Source organism: Natator depressus, chromosome 8 (assembly GCF_965152275.1).
Source record: "Natator depressus isolate rNatDep1 chromosome 8, rNatDep2.hap1, whole genome shotgun sequence".
Taxonomy (NCBI): domain Eukaryota; kingdom Metazoa; phylum Chordata; order Testudines; family Cheloniidae; genus Natator; species Natator depressus.
Window position 1 is genome coordinate 7,631,601 of NC_134241.1, and position 18,175 is coordinate 7,649,775.

Sequence of the window (18,175 nt, forward strand, 5' to 3'; positions counted from 1 at the left end):
GCGCTGAAAACTACATCGATGTTAAAGCTGACACCAAGTAAAAATATTGATATTCTGAATATACTAATAAAGATGAAGAATGAGGCACAATAAAGTGATTTAAGGCAGTAATTAAGATGCTTGCAGTTTAGATTTATGGTTTGTTTACCCGCTAGCTGTGACTGTATTTGCTTTCATTGTTTTGGGTGTTTCATAATTTTCCTTTTTATATTTACATTTAAAAGTGTTAAAAGGCTATTGCAGAATGAATCTAATTTCATACAGCTATTTAAAAACCACTATTACATAAATCATCAGAAGGAAAAACAAACAGGACGGCGATTAATACGAGTTAGCAGTATTATCCAATGTTTCATTATTTAATACAAGGAATCATATTTAGAATTAATCGTAAGAGTGAGAGAGAAAATACCCAAAATGGGATTATTGCAGGGAAGCTCCTGGTTGCATATGGGAGAAGACGTTGTGTATTTAATATTATTCTTGTTTTAATTATTCAGACAGTGAAGTCCCCAAAGCCTGTCGCCCGCCCTCATTCATTCACCTGCCTTGCTGTGATTCGGTATCGCAACGGGCAAAGGCTTTGCCAGCCTTTTGTAGGGCAGTGTTAGAAGTTACCATCCTGCTGTTTGTTGTGTCTTAGTAACACGTACACACACATCTGCGCGTGGATTTCCGTGCACACTTACACACACACACCATGCACACGCTTGCCCCCGCACGCACGAGCCCAGCAGCTTGCACAAGCCCAGGGCCCCGTTGACACGGGCACGCCCGGGCACACTCACGAGGCCCTGCCTGCGCGTGCACACGTGAACACGCCGCCCCCTGTTCACGGCAAGGCGCGGGGCGCCCTTGCACACGCACATTGCCCCTTCCCCCCACCTCCCTTGCACGTCCGCCCGGCCGCCGCATGTGCGCGGCTCCTTTAACTCGGTGCCATCCCCGCCCCTCCCCCTCCCCGGCGGCAGCCCCCTCCCTGCTCCGGGGACCGCGAGCCGCAGCCCCATCCCGCTGGAGCGGGCGGCCCGGCCGGGCGCGGCCAGTGCATGAGGGCAGCGGGCGGCGGCGAGTCCCTCCCGCCCACCGCGGCGGCCCCCCCCTCCGCTCCTCGCCGGGGCCGGGGCCCGGGAGGCTGAGGCCGCGCCGCGCCCGGGACATGCGGCCTCCCCCGCCGCCGCGGAGGAGGAGATGAGGCTCCGCCATGGCACCTTCCTCACCCTGCTGCTCGGCTGCCTCTGCGCCCTGCTCTCGCTCTCCTGGTACGGGGCCTTCAGCGGGCACAAAGGTAAGGGGCGGCCGGAGCCCGCGGGCTGCCTCCCGGCCGGGCATCGCCAGGCACCGACCCCTCCCCGTCTCCCGGAGGGGTCCCTCCCGCGGCGCCCCTCGCCTTGCACCTCGCAGACCCTGACCCGGAGCTGAGCCCTCTCCCCGCCACTCTCTGGGCACCCAGCCTGGGGATCCTCCCCAGTCTCCTGGGGACCTGCCCCTCCAGCCCGGCACCCAAAGTCTCCGTCCCCCCCACCCCACTCCTCCTCCTCCTAAAGCAGCCAGCTCCTTGCAAGCCCTCTTCTGCAGGAAAGGGGTGGCTAAGGATCTCTTCCGTCCCCCTGACCACCTCCTCTGGAGTAAGGGGCTGTCGAGTATTCCCTACCCCCAGGGTATGCCTCCTAGATCCCTCTCCCAGGACTCGGGGTATGGGGCAGGCTGAAAGGCGAGAGGGACCTGGACACTCACTGGAGCTGCCAGCCTTCCTTTCCCCCCTCTGTGTTTAGCTCTGCCTGTCCTCTTCTTTCTGCTGCAGAATATGAAGTTCCCTCTCCGCCCTCCTCAGGGGTATCCGTGCATCCCCTGGAACACAGTGCTGTGTACATACGCAGTCCAGGGTGCCTTCCTCTAGGGATTCAGCCTGAAGTTTATTCTCCGTTTGCAACCAATTCCACAGCCCAGAGTTGAGCTCTAAAAGGTGCATCCCACGGGCCAGTGCTTCCCAACCAATGATAATTCAAGCTTTTTAAACTGGGTACCCTAGATTGGTGGTTCTCAACCAGGGGTCCAGGGGCTGCGAGCTGGTTTTTGGGGGGGAGGGGTCTGCCAAGCAGGGCCGGCATTACGCTTGCTGGGGCCCAGGGCCGAAAGACAAAGCCCCACCGCATGGGGCTGAAGCCCGAGGCCCCGAGCCCCGCCAGCCGGGGCTGATGCTGAAGCCTGAGCAACCTAGCTTTGCGGGGGTCCCTGTGGTGGGGGCCCCGGGCAATTGCCCTGATTACTGCTCTCCAACACGGGCCCTGGGTTTTATATGCAGAAAAACAGCTGTGGCACAGGGGGGCCATGGAGTTTTGAAATAGCATGCTGGGGGGGGGCCTCGGAAAGAAAAAAGTTGAGAACCCCTGCTCTAGGTTCCCTTTCCTCCCCACCTTAGTGATGAGTCTCTGAACTAGACCCTTGTTCTCCCCGACTGTGAACTTCTCATTGTTTATGTGTGCTCTGGACCTGTAAGGATAAGACGGGTATTTGGAGTCGCAAAAGCTCCCGTGTGGGGTTGGATCCCACATACTGAATGACAAGCAGCAGTTAATGCTTGGTACAGCCAAGTTTTTAATCTGGTAAACTGATAGCTTCCTGAACTCACTGGGAACCCGTTATCATAGGCTGTACTTAATTCTCTCGTTCCTGAGTAGCCTTGGCTGGAGACTGGATTTTCCTTTGCCTTGCTACCTTGTCATCATCCTGGGCTGCTTTATTTCTCCTGTAGCTGCGTTCTGAGTGTGTCCCATCTGTGGGTTGGCCGGTCTGGGGATTTCTTTTTCGTTGTAGTATGTAAGTATTTTTCAGTCCTGGCTCACCCCTCGTTCAAACATCTCTGCTCCCCATCATGGCCACAGTTCGCTGGCTGAGGAAAGTGGTTGCAGAGCTCTGTGGAGCTGATATGATGAGAGGAGTCTTTGCAGAGTGATGTAAAGCAAGTGCCTGTTGGTCAGGATATGGACGAACAAATGAAGACATCTTTACCAAGGCGCTCTGTACTCTGTGGCAAGCGTGACCTATATTCTGTGGCAAGGCCCTTGAGTTCCACAGCACTCCAGTGCTGCAGACTGTAGATACTGCAGCAGCTGCCGAACATTTTAAAAAGGAGTTTTGTATTGAATTAAATATGAAAATGAATAATAAAACCAGTACAGTAATCCCTGTGTTATATAATATGATATCAAATTAAATTTATTTTACACTTCCCTTAGATATTTAATTTTCAAGTGTGCTGAAATTTGCATTGAGAACATGAAACTGTATTGTTTACATGATTGGGGGCGGGGGGAAAGCTGGAGACTTTGGAAATGGAAAAGAGACATCTGGAGCTTTTGGCATGTGAAAAGGTGCGGGAAGCAGTTTGGGATAAGCTCACTAGCTGAATGTTGGTTAAAATGATCAGCAGTGAAACAGTTAACAGCATTAGACACTTACATTGTCATCACTAGGTTTCAAAATTAACACCGTATTCACTTTCTCTTTGAACACATATTTCAGATTGTTTTAAAATCCAGTCAGGCAATACATTGTAGATTTACAGCTCCAGTCAAATGTAGAACATTTTCTTAAGTATGAGGGCTAGAAATATAACTTAAAAAATTAAAGTTTAGCTGATGGTGCACAATTCTGAAGAGCACACAGGGCCCTGCTTTTAAATTAGATTCCATTTACCAGAGGCACCCCCCTCTGCCTGCGGTCACGTATATACATGTATATGAGAGATTCTCCTGTGAAGCTTGGCCTTACTTTTTTCTAACAACGTAATAGCCACCTTTCCCCAGCCTGTCAGTCACAGTTTCAAAGTCCTGTTTTTTACTTGGCTAGTGAAAAATTACTGTAGTTGCTTCTCGATTGCAGCTGTCTGTCTCTGGTTTGTGTTAGCTAGTGGGTAATGCACCTTCCACACTCAGTTGGCCCTTCGTTCAGTTAGTGACTCTACTCATTTCTAAATTTTGCTCTTCTAAAAGTCCTTAAGTCTGCACTACCCATCTGTCTAATGTAATGGTTGCTCTGCTCCCTCTCATCCTCCATTTAAACAACGATTCTTTTTTATTGTTGTAAAATTGATTTTAGCTTTTTATGAAACATTATTTGGTTTTCCCGCATTACTCATCAACTAAAAGGTTCTGCTAACTATGTTTCTAGCATGGTTTAAATCCCATTATAGCCACCTCCCTACAGAGCTCCAGATAGCAAGATGGTTGAGAATGATTTTAGGGCAGACGTGTCTATATCTGTGTCATTGGCTGAATATTACTTTTGAGATTTCCCCTCTAAAAATGCATGACCTGTTTTGTTATGTTCTTTCAGTCAAAAATGCCAAACCCTGGGGTAACTTCCCCATATTTATATGTACAGGAATGCTCTGGAAAACTGCTTTCCTGTGATGGACACAGACATTGTTCATTATTTTAAAAGAACCTCAAACACCTCACTGTATGAGCAGAATGGCAAATTAGTAACTGGAGTTTCCTGAAGTGTGGCTGCCCTGTTTAAAGAAGCAGGTGTTTTCTGCACTATTTCCTTAAAAATAGAATTCTAACCTTTCATTTAAGGATAATACGCGTTGTGGCATGTTAAAAGGATGCCTGCTTTTTCTCTCCTTCCCAGTCCTTGATAAGGTGCCAAACTGACCACACAGACTTAAATAAAAGTACAGTGGAACCTCAGAGTTATGAACACCAGAGTTATGAACTGACCAGTCAACCACACACCTCATTTGGAACCGGAAGTACACAATCAGGCAGCAGGAGAGACAAAACAAACAAACAAACAAAAGCAAATACACTACAGTACTGTGTGAAACGTAAACTACTTTAAAAAAAAAAAAGGGGGAAAGCAGCATTTTTCTTCTGCATAGTAAAGTTTCAAAGCTGTATTAAGTCCGTGTTCAGTTGTTGAAAGAACAGCCGCAGCATTTTGTTCAGAGTTACGAACAACCTCCATTCCTGAGGTGTTCATAACTTTGAGGTTCTACTGTATCCCCATTGTATCTCAGTGCTGTTTTGGAACAACCATCTCTAGCGACCTGTTCATGCTCAAGCTATAGCTGTGATTTTGTTACTCAGTAGTGTCATGGCCACCAACTGATTACAGGTAATAGGGTTCAGTGTGTGTCTGTTCAGCAGCTTTCCTGCTATTGAAATGGCATTTGTGTATCCACACTTAGCTGGGACCAGGGCCAACGATAGGGCAAAGGGGCTAGGCAGATGCCATAGCCATCCCCCTCGAAACCCTCCACCTCAACAGCCCGCTCAGTGCCTTGAGCTCATCACCTGGAAGCCCTGCCCCAGTCACCCACCCAGCACCCCGATGCACTTCACAGGCACCCCCTGCCTGGGAATGAGGGAAGGGCTCAGGGGCCACCAGTGCCAGGTAGAGGCAGGTGCTCGGGTTGGGCCCGGCCATTACCTATGATGGTCCCAAATACAGCATTGTCCAGGCAGAAATAGAGTGGCACCGCAGAGCCCCGCTCTGGGGGACTGTGGGGCTGATACTCCAGGAGACCTGACAGCCACGGATCGTGGGACGCAGCATCTCAGAGCAGGAATGAATCCTCCAGCCTCCTCCAGCCGCCTTGGGAGCTGCTGCCTCTCGGGGTTGGCCCCTTCTCCTTGCCCTCCACCTGTTGGCTCTGCTTCCCCCTCCTCTGCCAAGGGTGCTGGTCTCCTCTGGCCATGGGTGGGGGTCATAGACAACAACCACTCCGGCAGCAGGAAGCTGGCGTCCAGCTCCTCCTCTCTGTCTGCTTCCCAGTCGGACAGGTGGTGCCAGGTGCCCTGCGGGTGGGAGCGGGCCTTCCCGGGGTGGAGTCATGACTCAAGCTGTTGGGGGGTGGCCAAACTTTTAAATTGTGCCTCCCCTCTATCAGTGTACACAGTTTGGGAGGGGGTGTTGCCTCCCCAAACTTCACCTATGGTTGTGCCAGCAGACCACCCGGGACTGTGTCACAGCCCACCTTTGGGCCACAGCCCACAGTTTGGGAACCTCTGCCCTAGTGTATAATGAAAGAAACATTTATGGTGATCTCTTAGGGGCATCCTGTCATACTCTCCTGGAGGAGAGAATGGTCATGCAGTTTTGGACTGGGGTTGCATGCCCAATGTGTGCTCGCAAATTCTCTGTGCAAGACTAAATTCTAACTTCTATATTACTTTTACTGTTATGATGAACGGAAATTACTTTCTGATCTAGTGCTTGTAGAGTTATCTAGCACCCTCTTTTGAGGCTTTTGTGGTATTTTAGAAACTGAAAGTTTGGACATATCCACAGAGTGCTTTCACAGCAATAAGTACCCATCTTTTACAGCGCAACATATGGTGGGAGTCCCTTCTCCTATGTGAACTTTGAAACTGTATTTTGAAAATAAAGTTAAGAAATCCATGTAAAGAATTACCATTCGCATACTGCATTAGTATTCCCACTTCTTTGCTGAATAAGGGATCTTTATTCTAACATCCCCCCCACCCCCCAATGTTAACTAGGGTTAAATCCTAGAATAACAGAAGTGTCAGGTTGTTTGATGGGAAGAGGAATATTATTTAGGTCACTTCCTGATAATTCCAGTAATGATCATTATTTCAGTTAATAGGTAAAGCATGGACAATGGCAGTAAGCCTTCAGATGAGGTGTATGGGGAACCAAAACTCCGCTTTAGAAGGATAGTGTACGGGGGTAATTGAAAACCTGTTGGATGATTTTAATAGATTTTCCTCCAGCAGCTTGTTGGTCCACTTTGTTAAAGCTGGAACTCCTGCCTATTGTCGAAGTTTCTTTCTTGAGGAGTGGCTGTAGAACATCACTTATACCGATGATGCAATTAGGAAAAATAGTGTAAAGCTGCATGGAGTATTTAATTCCTGATCCTGACTTTCAAGAGCCCGTCAAGGATCCTGTGGGGTGGAGAACTCAATACTGATGCAAAAATATTAATAAAATTATTATAAATTTTTAAAGTTGTTATAAACTTGTTTGCTGCTTTACTGAATATTAAGGTATAGGTACAAGGGTATTATACAGTAGAACACCAGAGTTATGAACTGACCAGTCAACCACACATCTCATTTGGAACCATAAGCACGCAATCATGTAGCAGAGACAAAAAAAACAAAACAAAGCAAATAACTGTACAGTATTGTGTTAAACATAAACTGCTTTAAAAAAAAGGGAAAGTTTAAAAAAAGATTTGACAAGGTAAATAAACTGTTTCTGTGTTTGTTTAATTTAAATTAAGATGGTTAAAAACAGCATTTTTCTTCTGCATAGTAAAGTTTCAAAGCTGTATTAAATCAGTGTTCAGTTTTAAGCTTTTGAAAGAATAACCATAATGTTTTGTTCAGAGTTACGAACATTTCAGCATTATGAAGAACCTCCATTCCCAAAGTGCTCATAACTCTGAGGTTCTACTGTAGCTAGAATGTTTAGAAATATAAAATTGCACATTTAGCTTATTACATTACAAAATGTTAAAGCTAATCAAAGAAATTCCAGAAAGTTTCTGCTTCTGTCTTCCCAGGACGAGCAAACATCAAGCAGACTAACCAAGTGAACACTTTTTTAGGAAGAAATGTGATTGTGAAAGGAATGCACGGTTACGATATCCAAGCAATAAATCTAGAAGTCAAGTGGTCCTATTCCAATTTCCCCCTCCCCTTTTTTCCCAAAGGAAAACTGGAGTTTAAGCCCACACAAAGAATTCTAGAAATATCCTTATTAAAATTGACTTCTTTTGTAAACACACTGAAGTCTTCATTCTTTAAACTTGGAGAACATTTGTGGTGGGAAACATTTAACAGAACTGGTTACTTCCAACTTATGTTTCATTTAAAGGTAAAAACCTTTGTTTCTGGTGGGGAGGTTTACTTGGATTGGTTTCTTCTTGAGTCGTCTCTGATTTTCTTATCTGTCTGAGGCAGCTTACCTCTAGAGATGGACAGGATGAGTTGTGAAATGCTTTCTCTCTAAGCAGAGTAGCAGAGGCTCTGAATGTGGGGTGCTCATTTCAGAGTCTTTTATACCCTTCTCCTTATTTTCATTAAATTATAGAAAAACACACCTCTTTCATGCTTGTTTAGATTCAAATTGGTTGCTGTCATTCTTATAATTGGCTCCATGCCTTCGGGATCGTCCTAATGACACTTTCAGCTCCTGAATATGCAGTTTGTTTAATTAACATGCAACATTTCTTTAACTTCCTTTGTTCTTCTTGTGGCAGGAAAGATTCAGATAACTTTAAAAGTTTGTTTCAACTCCATTTTCTGAGATATTGTTTCAAGTTTATCAGAGTTGTACAGGAAATTAAATACTGTTTTCAAAATGTCCAGACACTCCTGTTTTTCATATAAGAGGTTTTAGTTCTCAAAACTGTCTTAAAATTAAATAACTCAATGTAATTAGCCTAAGTTGTTGACTCTATGAGTATACCTGCGCTGCAATGTAAACCCAGAGTTAGTAGAACTTGAGTTAGCAGTCCCTGGGTTTGTATCTACACTCATTTGCAACCCCAAGTTAGGAATTGTTGAATCCCGGGTCCCAACCTGGGGCTCCAGCACCTACACCAGAGATAGGCAACTTATGGCACGCGTGCCAAAGGCGGGACGCGAGCTGATTTTCAGTGGCACTCACGCTGCCCAGGTCCTGGTCACTGGTCCGGGGAGCTCTGCATTTTAATTTAATTTTAAATGAAGCTTCTTAAACATTTTAAAAACCTTATTTACTTCATGTACAACAATAGTTTAGTTATATATTATAGACTTATAGAAAGAGACCTTCTCAAAACTTGAAAATCTATCACTGGCACATGAAACCTTAAATTAGAGTGAATAAATGAAGACTCGGCACACCACTTCTGAAATGTTGCCAACCTCTGACCTACACTATATTGTGCAGGCCTGAGTTCAATGCCCATATCCCAGACTTCCTATCTTCCTCCCAAAATGTGGCCACTCTGGCCTTTCATTCATGGTGCAGTGAGAGAAAACTTGACTGTGCACCAAATTTGACTATCCAGAGGACAAAGAAAGACAGTCTATGGGATTGTGGGATACTTTTGGGTTTTGGCAGACTTTTAGAGCAAGAATGCAGTGGGTCTGCATCTACACTGCAAAACAATAGGGCTTGAACCCTGGGTCCCAGCTTGACTCAGGCTCAGACCTTCCACCCTCGTGGACTCCTGGGACCTCGGGTCCGAGCCCTGGGTTAGCACGATTTGTGTGTAGATGAAGGGGTATTAGGCTTGAGCATGAGTTCAAACCCTTGGCTTAAACTGGGAGCACCTCCAAGGTGTACTCTTCTCTCTGTAAATTAAGACCAAAATACATTCTTTCCCAAACTTACTGTGAATCCATTCTTGAGTATATCCTTACATAAATAAGAATGTTTACAGATGGGCAAAAGAGCTTTGTTTCAGGGCAGGTGAACCTGTTGGTTATTAATAACCACCAGCCAGTTTCTAGTTGGCAAAGTAAGCAATCTTACTGTATCTTATGAAAACAGGAGAAAATATTTAAATAGGTTACTAGAAGAAGGCATTTAACGAGTTGTTGTCTTGAGACAGGCCAATTAACCAACACTAAGAATCTTAAATCCAATTAAATCCCACTACTTCTCTGATTACGAATATTTAGCCCGTCTCCTCTCCAGGAATATATGGTCTAACCACCTGGGGACTAACAGGAAAAACTGTTAGTCTTTTAAATTATTTCAATATTCCAACAAGATTTAAAATTCTTGTAATGATTTAAGCACTTGGCACCATCTTAGTTAACGTCCTCTCACCAATCCACATGCTTAGGAGCCACCGGAGGTAAGCCTGTGCCCCAGCCCCACGCCCCAATCCCCTGAGCCCCACCCCAAACCTGGAGCGCCTTCCTGCACCCTAAACCTCTCATCTGCAGCCCAGAGCCTGCACCCCCAGCCCAGAGCCCTGACCCCCTCCTGCACCCCAGCCCTGAGCCTCTCCCACACCCCAAACCCCTCATCCCCAGCTCCATTGGGTCACAGGTATCAATAATTTTCTTCAGCTGGATCTCCAGAAAAAAAAGTTTGAAAACCACTGATGTAGAGAGACATGTAGAAGAGATTGTAATGGAAATAGCCAGTTTATCATTTGTGTTTGGTCATTTGTGGTTAATATTTTCTTTTCCTTTAATAATAAAACAGCTGTAGTTAATAATTGCGATTATTTTGGGTGGTCTTGATCCTGGTGTCCCCCAAGGCAGTGTTTCTCAATAACTGGTCCATTGAGTGGCCCCGGGCCCTGAGATTTCCCTGGTACAGTTTAGGAAGGCAGCAAGCCGGTCCCTGGTATCAAAAAGGTTGAGAAACATTGCCTGAAGGTATATAAAAGGACCCCTGTGACTAAATAGTGGAAGCCAAATCCCTGAGTTGGCAATGAGAGAAGCAGTTGGTACGAGCTGGTCTTCCATTTCTTGTTTTTCTAAGTGAAATATTTTAGTAATTTTTTAAGACCAAATTACTTGGCGCCCAACAGTTTAAAAGTACCCTTTTCAACTCCTGTCCTGGTCTTTTGAGTGACTGTGTATGTGGCCCATAAGCTTAAAGCAAAGAGGATCTCTCATGAGGTTAGATGTTGATACCATTGATATTTATTACAACTTGGCCCACTGTATCACAAACATTGGAATGATTCCAAGTGTAACTTTCTAATGAGTTTGCAGTGGGGCAGGCTTAGAGACAGTGTTCGGGGGGGGAAAATCGTGTTTACTTGACTAAACCTGGATTTATAAGCCACACTTGTATGGTTTTGAAGTGCTTGCTTGGTAGGTGATTATGAAGAATAAGGCTCAGTAAGTGCAGCTTCAATCCTTAAAGAAAATGACAGTCTGTAACAAAATCTCTGTATAAATATGCAAGCCAGTCTCTTCTCTAGAGGCAGGAGGATCAGAGTTTGCTGTACTGCTAAATAAGGGGGTATATTTTTATTCCAATATGCAGGACTTTCCTCATTTCCCATATGTGTTTCCAAAACTGTATGCTGATTTCCTTTCATGTAAATTGTGAATGCTCTTCTGAGGCTTTGTCTATGCTGGGGATTTGCTCCGATTACAGCTGTTGTTGGAGAGTCACAGGTGTAGTTGCACCAGTGCAACCCTCAATGTAGACAGGGTAAATTAAGACTCGTACGGGTGTAGCTTTATCCCATTTGAAACTGGTGTAGACAAAGTCTAAGAGTTCACCAACGTATGGTTCCACAGAACAACAATGGCAACACAAAAGCCTGGTTCTAAAGTCCCAGAGAGCCAGATCCATACTGATTATCTACTAAGGGGCCAACTCCTTCCTGGAGACTGCAGAATGTAGAAGGATATCATTCAAATGCCTGACAAACGAGCTGTGCGTGAGCAGATCTGACAACCATCTCTTGCTCGGTATGTTGCTTATCATAACTCGTGTGATCGATGGCTTGAATGCAGCAGGATTTACAAATTATTTTGCATACAATTTGATGAGATTTAGCCTCGCACTGACAAATTGCAGTCTGGGAAGACCTGAAGAAGAACTTTTTGTAAGCTCGAAATCTTGTCTCTCCCACCAACAGAAGTTGGTCCAGTAAAAATATTATCTCAGCCACCTTGTCTCTCTAATATCCTGGGACAATATGGCTACAACAAAACTATGTATAATATTGTGGCATTCACACACACTTATCAGAATAGATCCCTCTCTGTACTTCTCTAACTTGTGTTTTGTTTTGTTTTCAAATTGGACGTTCTTGTTTGTACTTCATTTATACCTTTTTGTATGAATTATAGGTACAGCTATTACTCCTGTAGTGATATTTGGATGAACTTGAGAATTTTGGGGGCAAGGAAGGATGGTCCAATGATTTAGGATACCTATATTGAATTCCCTGCTCTGTCACAGATTTTCTATGTGACTTTGGATAAGTTACTTAGGATCTCTGTGCCTCAGTTTCCTATCTGTAAAAGGGAAAATAGCACTGTCCTATCTCACAGGGATATTGTGAGGATAAATACATTAAATATTCAGGCACTCAGATTCTGTGATGATAGGGGCCAGAAATGTATCTAAGATGGAAAGGTCATAACATACAGAAAGGAGGTGATAAACTGACCCAGATATATTTAGTATTTTCCCTGTACTTGTATACTATGAGTAGGCCAATTTCTCATTCATTTGATTCAACGGATTCATTTAAAAGAAAACATTGATTTATGCTTATATCCTGAACACACATTGATTATTTACTTGGTTTCAGCTAGCAAACAATGGATTTGTTTTACATTAAAGTAACGCTACCAGTCATTTGTAGAAGGCTTTGAAGTCTGCAGAACAGTGAACAAACTGCTTTAGTAATAAAACCTGGTAAATGACTGTTCTATCCCAAAATGTAACTACTAGTGGGCAGAGTGGATGAAAATTGATTTAAAAAAAAAAAAAGCAAAGAAATTGGATTGTTAATTTAAATTAGATTTTTTAATTTTATTTAAATGATAGGGTTTTTTTTCTTTTTAAAGATCTATTTAAAATGAAATCTGAATTTAATACAAAATATGTTAAGGCCTAAATTTATTATAATCTCTTAAAACATTTAAATAAATGTGGTGAATCCATGAGCCTCTATCAAAAACTTTGCATTAAAGACTGCTGTTTTATATAAAGAAAGATGTTTTTCTCCTGATTCTAACTTTTGAGGTCACAGCTTTATGAATATGGCACAACAGTCTCCCCAAGTAACTTCAGAGACTCTCATTTCAAGAGAATTAGGTGAGTAGGAACTTAAGCACCAGTCACTTTCACTTAGGCATATTTAAACATCATCAGTTTAGTTCACTGACTACAGTTAATCCCTCTGTTTTATAAATCATTTTATTGTAAACGTGAAACATATTTTGATAAACTTATCTTATGTATCTAAAATATTTGGTTGATTTGTTTAATAAAATATATTTTATATGCACGTTTGTGTGTTTGTTTAATTAAATTCCAGTTACCATCCTAACACAAATCATAAGCAAAAAGTTATCTAGTAAATAAGCAATATCTCATTCACCATTTTCTAACATACTAAAAAGCTACAATTAGTAAGAATCTGAAAGTATTACAATATATAATTGCTTAAACAAATGTATATAGTCACAGTGTACCTTCCTACGTAGCAAAAAGATGTACCAAATCTAGTATAAAGGTTCTCATTAGCTGTAAATCAGCATGTTTTGGATATTAAGCAGTGAAAATACACCTCTTTAAAAGATAACTGAAGTATAAATGGAAAGTTGATTAAAATGGGTGATTTAAATCGAGGCTTTCCATGGGTGATTTAAATCACCTTGATTTAAACAAATCCACCCTGTCAGTACATTACTGCAGGTAGACTTTTGATCGTCCATTGAATTTACCACAGTTCATTATTTAAAAAGTGACTTTTTAAACCTTTGCACCAATTCTCTTTATAGTAAAACCTTCAGTTAATCTAATTACTTAGGTAAGGAAAATATGGCAAATACCAATTCTGTGGTATAACTTAGTATTTGTATTACAGTAGTGCTTGGGGGGCTTCTTGGGGGCCTCGAAGTGCAGTGCTTCTGTGTAGACACTCGCTAAAGCGACAGGGGGGGTTCATCTGTCGGCATCATTAATCCACCTCTCTGAGAGGCAGTAGCTAGGTTGATAGAGGAATTCTTCCATCAACCTGTCTACACCAGGAGTTAGGTTAGCTTAACTATATCACTCAGGGGGTGCGGATTTGTCACATAACTTTTGAGTGTAAACCTGGCCTAAGATGAAATGCAGCAGGTGGTGTAATAAGCAATGAGAAGGAACATGGGAGTGGGAAGGATGAGGGAAAGGATAAGTAATGTAAAGCTTGTTATAAGATTACCCAGTTCCTCTTTTTCTGCAGTATTTTTTCAGCTGTAGAAAAATCAGTGCTGTGTAGAGGAATTAATTTCAAGCTGAAATTTGTAGAAGGTGGAGACTTTGAAATTGCAGAGGGGTTTCTGTACAGATGTTTTGCCTTGGCTTTGGTATGAAATGAGTTCCAAGATACAGTAAATCTGTATGGTGACATAAAATTCCCTGGAGACACTTCTTGTGAAAAGTTAAAAATCTTTATAATCCTCTTTTGCAAAGTGAGAGTGTGGTTGAGCTGTTCTGGAGCATTAGTGAACTAAGGTAGAAATGGGCTAGAAAAGTGTGAGCGCTTTTGAAGCGGAAAGCAGATACATGTGGTTAGGGGTTTTTTGGTTTTGTTTTGTTTTTTAAAGATGTGAGAGAAGAAAATAGAATTTTTTATATACTCTGTCTTCCCCCTTCTCTTCATGCGAACAGACAATGTTTTGAAAGGCTTCTTCTCCTACCACCTTCCTTGCATATTGTGTAAAGTGTACACCTGATACTGGGAAGGAGGAGAGAGCTAATTACAGGGTTGGTGTCTTCCCCCCCACCCCCTTACACCCACACTCTGCAGTTTCCATCACAGAAGAGACTGCTCAGAGAGGGAAGGAAGAATGGTATAAGTGTGAAGACACATCTCATTACAAGTTGTGGATTTTTATTGTAGATGGATGGGTAGCTGCTAATTCCTGCTGTGGAGGTGTGTGCAGCATAATGTCATGAAGGAGACCAGGGCGCAAGGAAGTGTGGTGAATTTTCCCCTTTAGAAGCTGGTGTTGGTGGATCACAAAGATGATTTTAATTTGACGGGGGGTGGGAGAGAAGATCTGTTTATAGTGGCCCCTCATATCTAGAGAACTTCTGGATCTCCATAGGCATGGACTTTGGGAACCATTTGCCAATGTGTTACTACACAGATGGCTTTTAGAAGAAAATATGTTGTAAGTATAAGTGATCACAAACCACATCCTCAACCCAGTAATGATGTCATCAATACAAAGTTTTGGAAATTGAATGCAACCTCCCACTTTCCTTCTTTTTCCAAATCAACACTGTATCCTCCAGCCTTATTGATTTAGAAGTAAAAGGAAACTGTGTGTGTGGGTATTTTCTCTTCCATGGAGAGTGAATATGGTAAGAAAATGCACCACTTTTTACACACTAAGATGAGAGATTCTAGCTCTGAATCTTAGAGGTTACAATGCAGACAAAAGGACTGGAACTGGAAAGTTATTTTTGGAATGAGAATGGGGAAGAAAATCATTATGTATATCAAACACCAATGTGGCAGAACCACCACATGAAGAAAAACGTAACCTGTTTATATACTTCTTTCCATTACAGGAGAACAAATGAAGTTAAATATTGGGCAGCAGCCTAAACAGTTGCATTGCAAACATGTTGAACATTCTTTTGTTTTAAAATGCTAAACTTTAATCCTTAAGTAGTAACTGGCCAAATATTTATTCACCATTGATGTTGTTTCTGGTGAGGTAAATGTGAGAGTCGGTTAGCATGTTTTAAATTCAAGGGTAAACAAACTCTGGGGAATTCTAGAAAGCTCATTTCTGAATTTGATGTCTGAGCAGACGCCAAAACATTGGAGCAGGAAGCTTTATTACAGGTGTAGCATCAAAAACAGCTGCTTACCTCTTTGAGTTCCATTTGCAGTCGAGTGCAAACTTCTTTGATCGTATCCCTTGGTGACATGCTACGTATGTGGAGGTATTGGAAAACCAAAGTTTTAATGTTTTTTAAGCTGCTCTTATTTGTTAAGGTCATTTAGTTTTGGATTTCATTTTTTAACAAATAGAATTCCACTAGGTCAGCTAGGCTTGGTGAGGGGCAATAAGGTTGCCACATAGGCAGAAGTTACTGATAAGATTAAAAGGAAACTGTTAAAATAAACAAAGAGATCTTTACAGCTGGGGCTGGAAGGTTAGCTGTGTTGTTAGAGACAAGGGTGCCCAGAGGTTACCAAACACAACTCCTAAATTTAAAACCCCCCAAAACTATGTATTATAGATTCCTGTTCCGGTTTCTTTTTTAATAGAGGCAAATGCCTCTATTAAATTTATTATATAAATTATAAATTTATTTTCTATAAATTTATTTTCTGCCTCGTGGTTTTTGTATTTGACAAGGAAAAAAATTTTTTTTAAAAAAGGTCAGTTTGATTTGTTTTTAAACTACCATTAAAAGACAACTTGTATCCCGCCTCAGACTTGAAGCGAGAATGTCCATAGAAAAAAAATCTACTTATGCAGTCATTTTCTGTTAGCTTTATTATATCACTACTTCTCCTGCTTCCTCCTGCAGTTGAGTCTTGTGCTTGTGACGTCAGTGCGTTGCTATAGAAATGATTGTGCTGTCACAAAGACAGCATTGTGACTTCATAGAAGGATCAAATAAAATGGGATTGTTGTGGTATCAGCTAATGCCTTGTTGTGCTAGGCACTGTACAAATATAAAAAGACTGTCAAGGCTCTGAAGAGGAGAACATACTTAAATAGAAGTAAAATAACTTAAAGTGGGCAAAATTAGCAAAAAAAAAAAATCATATGAATAGATTTGTGCTTTAATTCTAATATATGATACCTTCTCCAGTCTCTTCACTTCATTTTTTTTGTTTTTATTTCATTTTGCTGAACTGCATAATCAAGCCTGGTCATTGCTCTCGGGCCCTGTCCATCGTATTAGCAACAACAGTGGTTAATCATTACTGTTCTGCTGCCAAGTCCTACCATGGTTCCTTGACCATAAGGAACGGGGACGGTATGGCCAGCATGATTTCAGCTACCCAGTAGACAGAGCAGAAGATAAGTTAGCTGCATTTCTTAAATTTTTCTCAAAGACCTTATGATTCACCAGTCAAAACACTGCCTTAAAAAATTAGTGTTCTAAAGGTCTCTGTAATGCTAAGAGCTTTCCAGTACTAGGGTCTGACCTGGAGATTTATACTGGGACAGTCTGACACCCAGTATTTGTAGGTGGACAATGGAGCTTGAGGGATGGGTTAAAAGATTTGGAATACGGGTACTCAGCTGGACCACTGAACAGCCTTCTGTCCAGCTGAGTACCGTATTCCATGATACAGCAGTTTTCATAAAAACATCTTCACAATACTAACCAGAATGCATAAGTTGTATAGACACATTCCCCGAATTGTTACACCTTTGTACTGTATAAATTGTTGCACCCCTTGATATATTTGCTATGAGGGCTAATGGCACCAGGGAATTTGCACAACCTGTAAATGCTGTTGTATGTGTTCAAAGAAGCAATAGCAGCAATGTGAGATACCTTGCTTGAAATAGGCAGGTTAATAATAGCCTAGCACTGGGGTGGGCAAACTATGGCCCACGGGCCGCATCCGGCCCGTCAGACCTTTTAACCCATCCCTCAAGCTCCATTGCCCCCCTCCAGCGCTCCCGCTCCAGCTGGGGAGGGAGGTCGGGGCTTGCCCTGCTCCTGCTGCCCGGCGCTCCTGCATTACGGGCGTGAGGACACACATGTTACTCCAGCTGCACAACCCTCATGTGCCATCAGAGCCTGGAACGTGCAAGCCCAGGTGCTTGCTGCTTGTTGGCTTAGGTGACTTTCCTAGCACCCAGAGGTGACTCGATTGTGGGCTGTTGGGACCTACATGGGAGGAGATTTCTGAGAGCAGGGGGCTTGTGAATCTCAAAGAGTTCCAATGACTGGAAGCTGACGCTCGACAAATCCAGGCTAACATACAATTTGTGTTCAGATAGGAGCAAACTTGTGTGGTAAAATCAACAAACAGCCCAGTAGTGTAATTTTCTAACAGCATGTTGTTCAACAGAATTATTTTAATAGTGTTGCTTTCGAAAGAAACTTGTGTTGTCCCTGTTTGAACATGAATTGTTACTTTCGTGAGCATTTGTGGCCTGCCATACAATTTCCATACCCAGATGTGGCCCTTAGGCCAAACAGTTTGCCCGCCCCTGACTTAGCGCATACATAGCGCTGTACCAATATCGGCTCATCCTCTCAACACCCATGTATGTGGCTTGGAAAATTTTCCTGACTCATCCTAAAGAGAATGAAACCGACCAGTACTACAATCCCCTGGTCCCCAAGAGCTACACTCCCTGCAGTTTTAAGGAATAAAGCAGTTGTACAATGTATTTAATGTAATATTTGCCATTGACTTTCTATTACATTTTTAAAGATTTATTACATGCTACTAACACCAGAAGACATATTGCTTTAATATCTTATTCCGTATTTCTCATGTGTGTTTGCT

At 42.8% G+C, this 18,175-nt stretch overlaps 1 protein-coding gene across 2 annotated transcripts in view; it reads left to right on the forward strand.

Annotated features, from left to right (window-relative positions):
• The first annotated feature begins 1,111 nt into the window (after window positions 1-1,111).
• Window positions 1,112-18,175, forward strand: part of MGAT4B (alpha-1,3-mannosyl-glycoprotein 4-beta-N-acetylglucosaminyltransferase B) — a 92,362-nt gene continuing 75,298 nt past the window's right edge. The window contains exon 1 of one of the 2 annotated variants that reach the window (XM_074960349.1): window positions 1,112-1,288. In XM_074960349.1, coding sequence (XP_074816450.1) covers window positions 1,192-1,288 — 97 coding nt within the window. In that variant the 5' untranslated portion in view covers window positions 1,112-1,191. The remainder of the gene's footprint in view (window positions 1,289-18,175) is intronic. The other variant, XM_074960348.1, reaches the window with a different exon arrangement.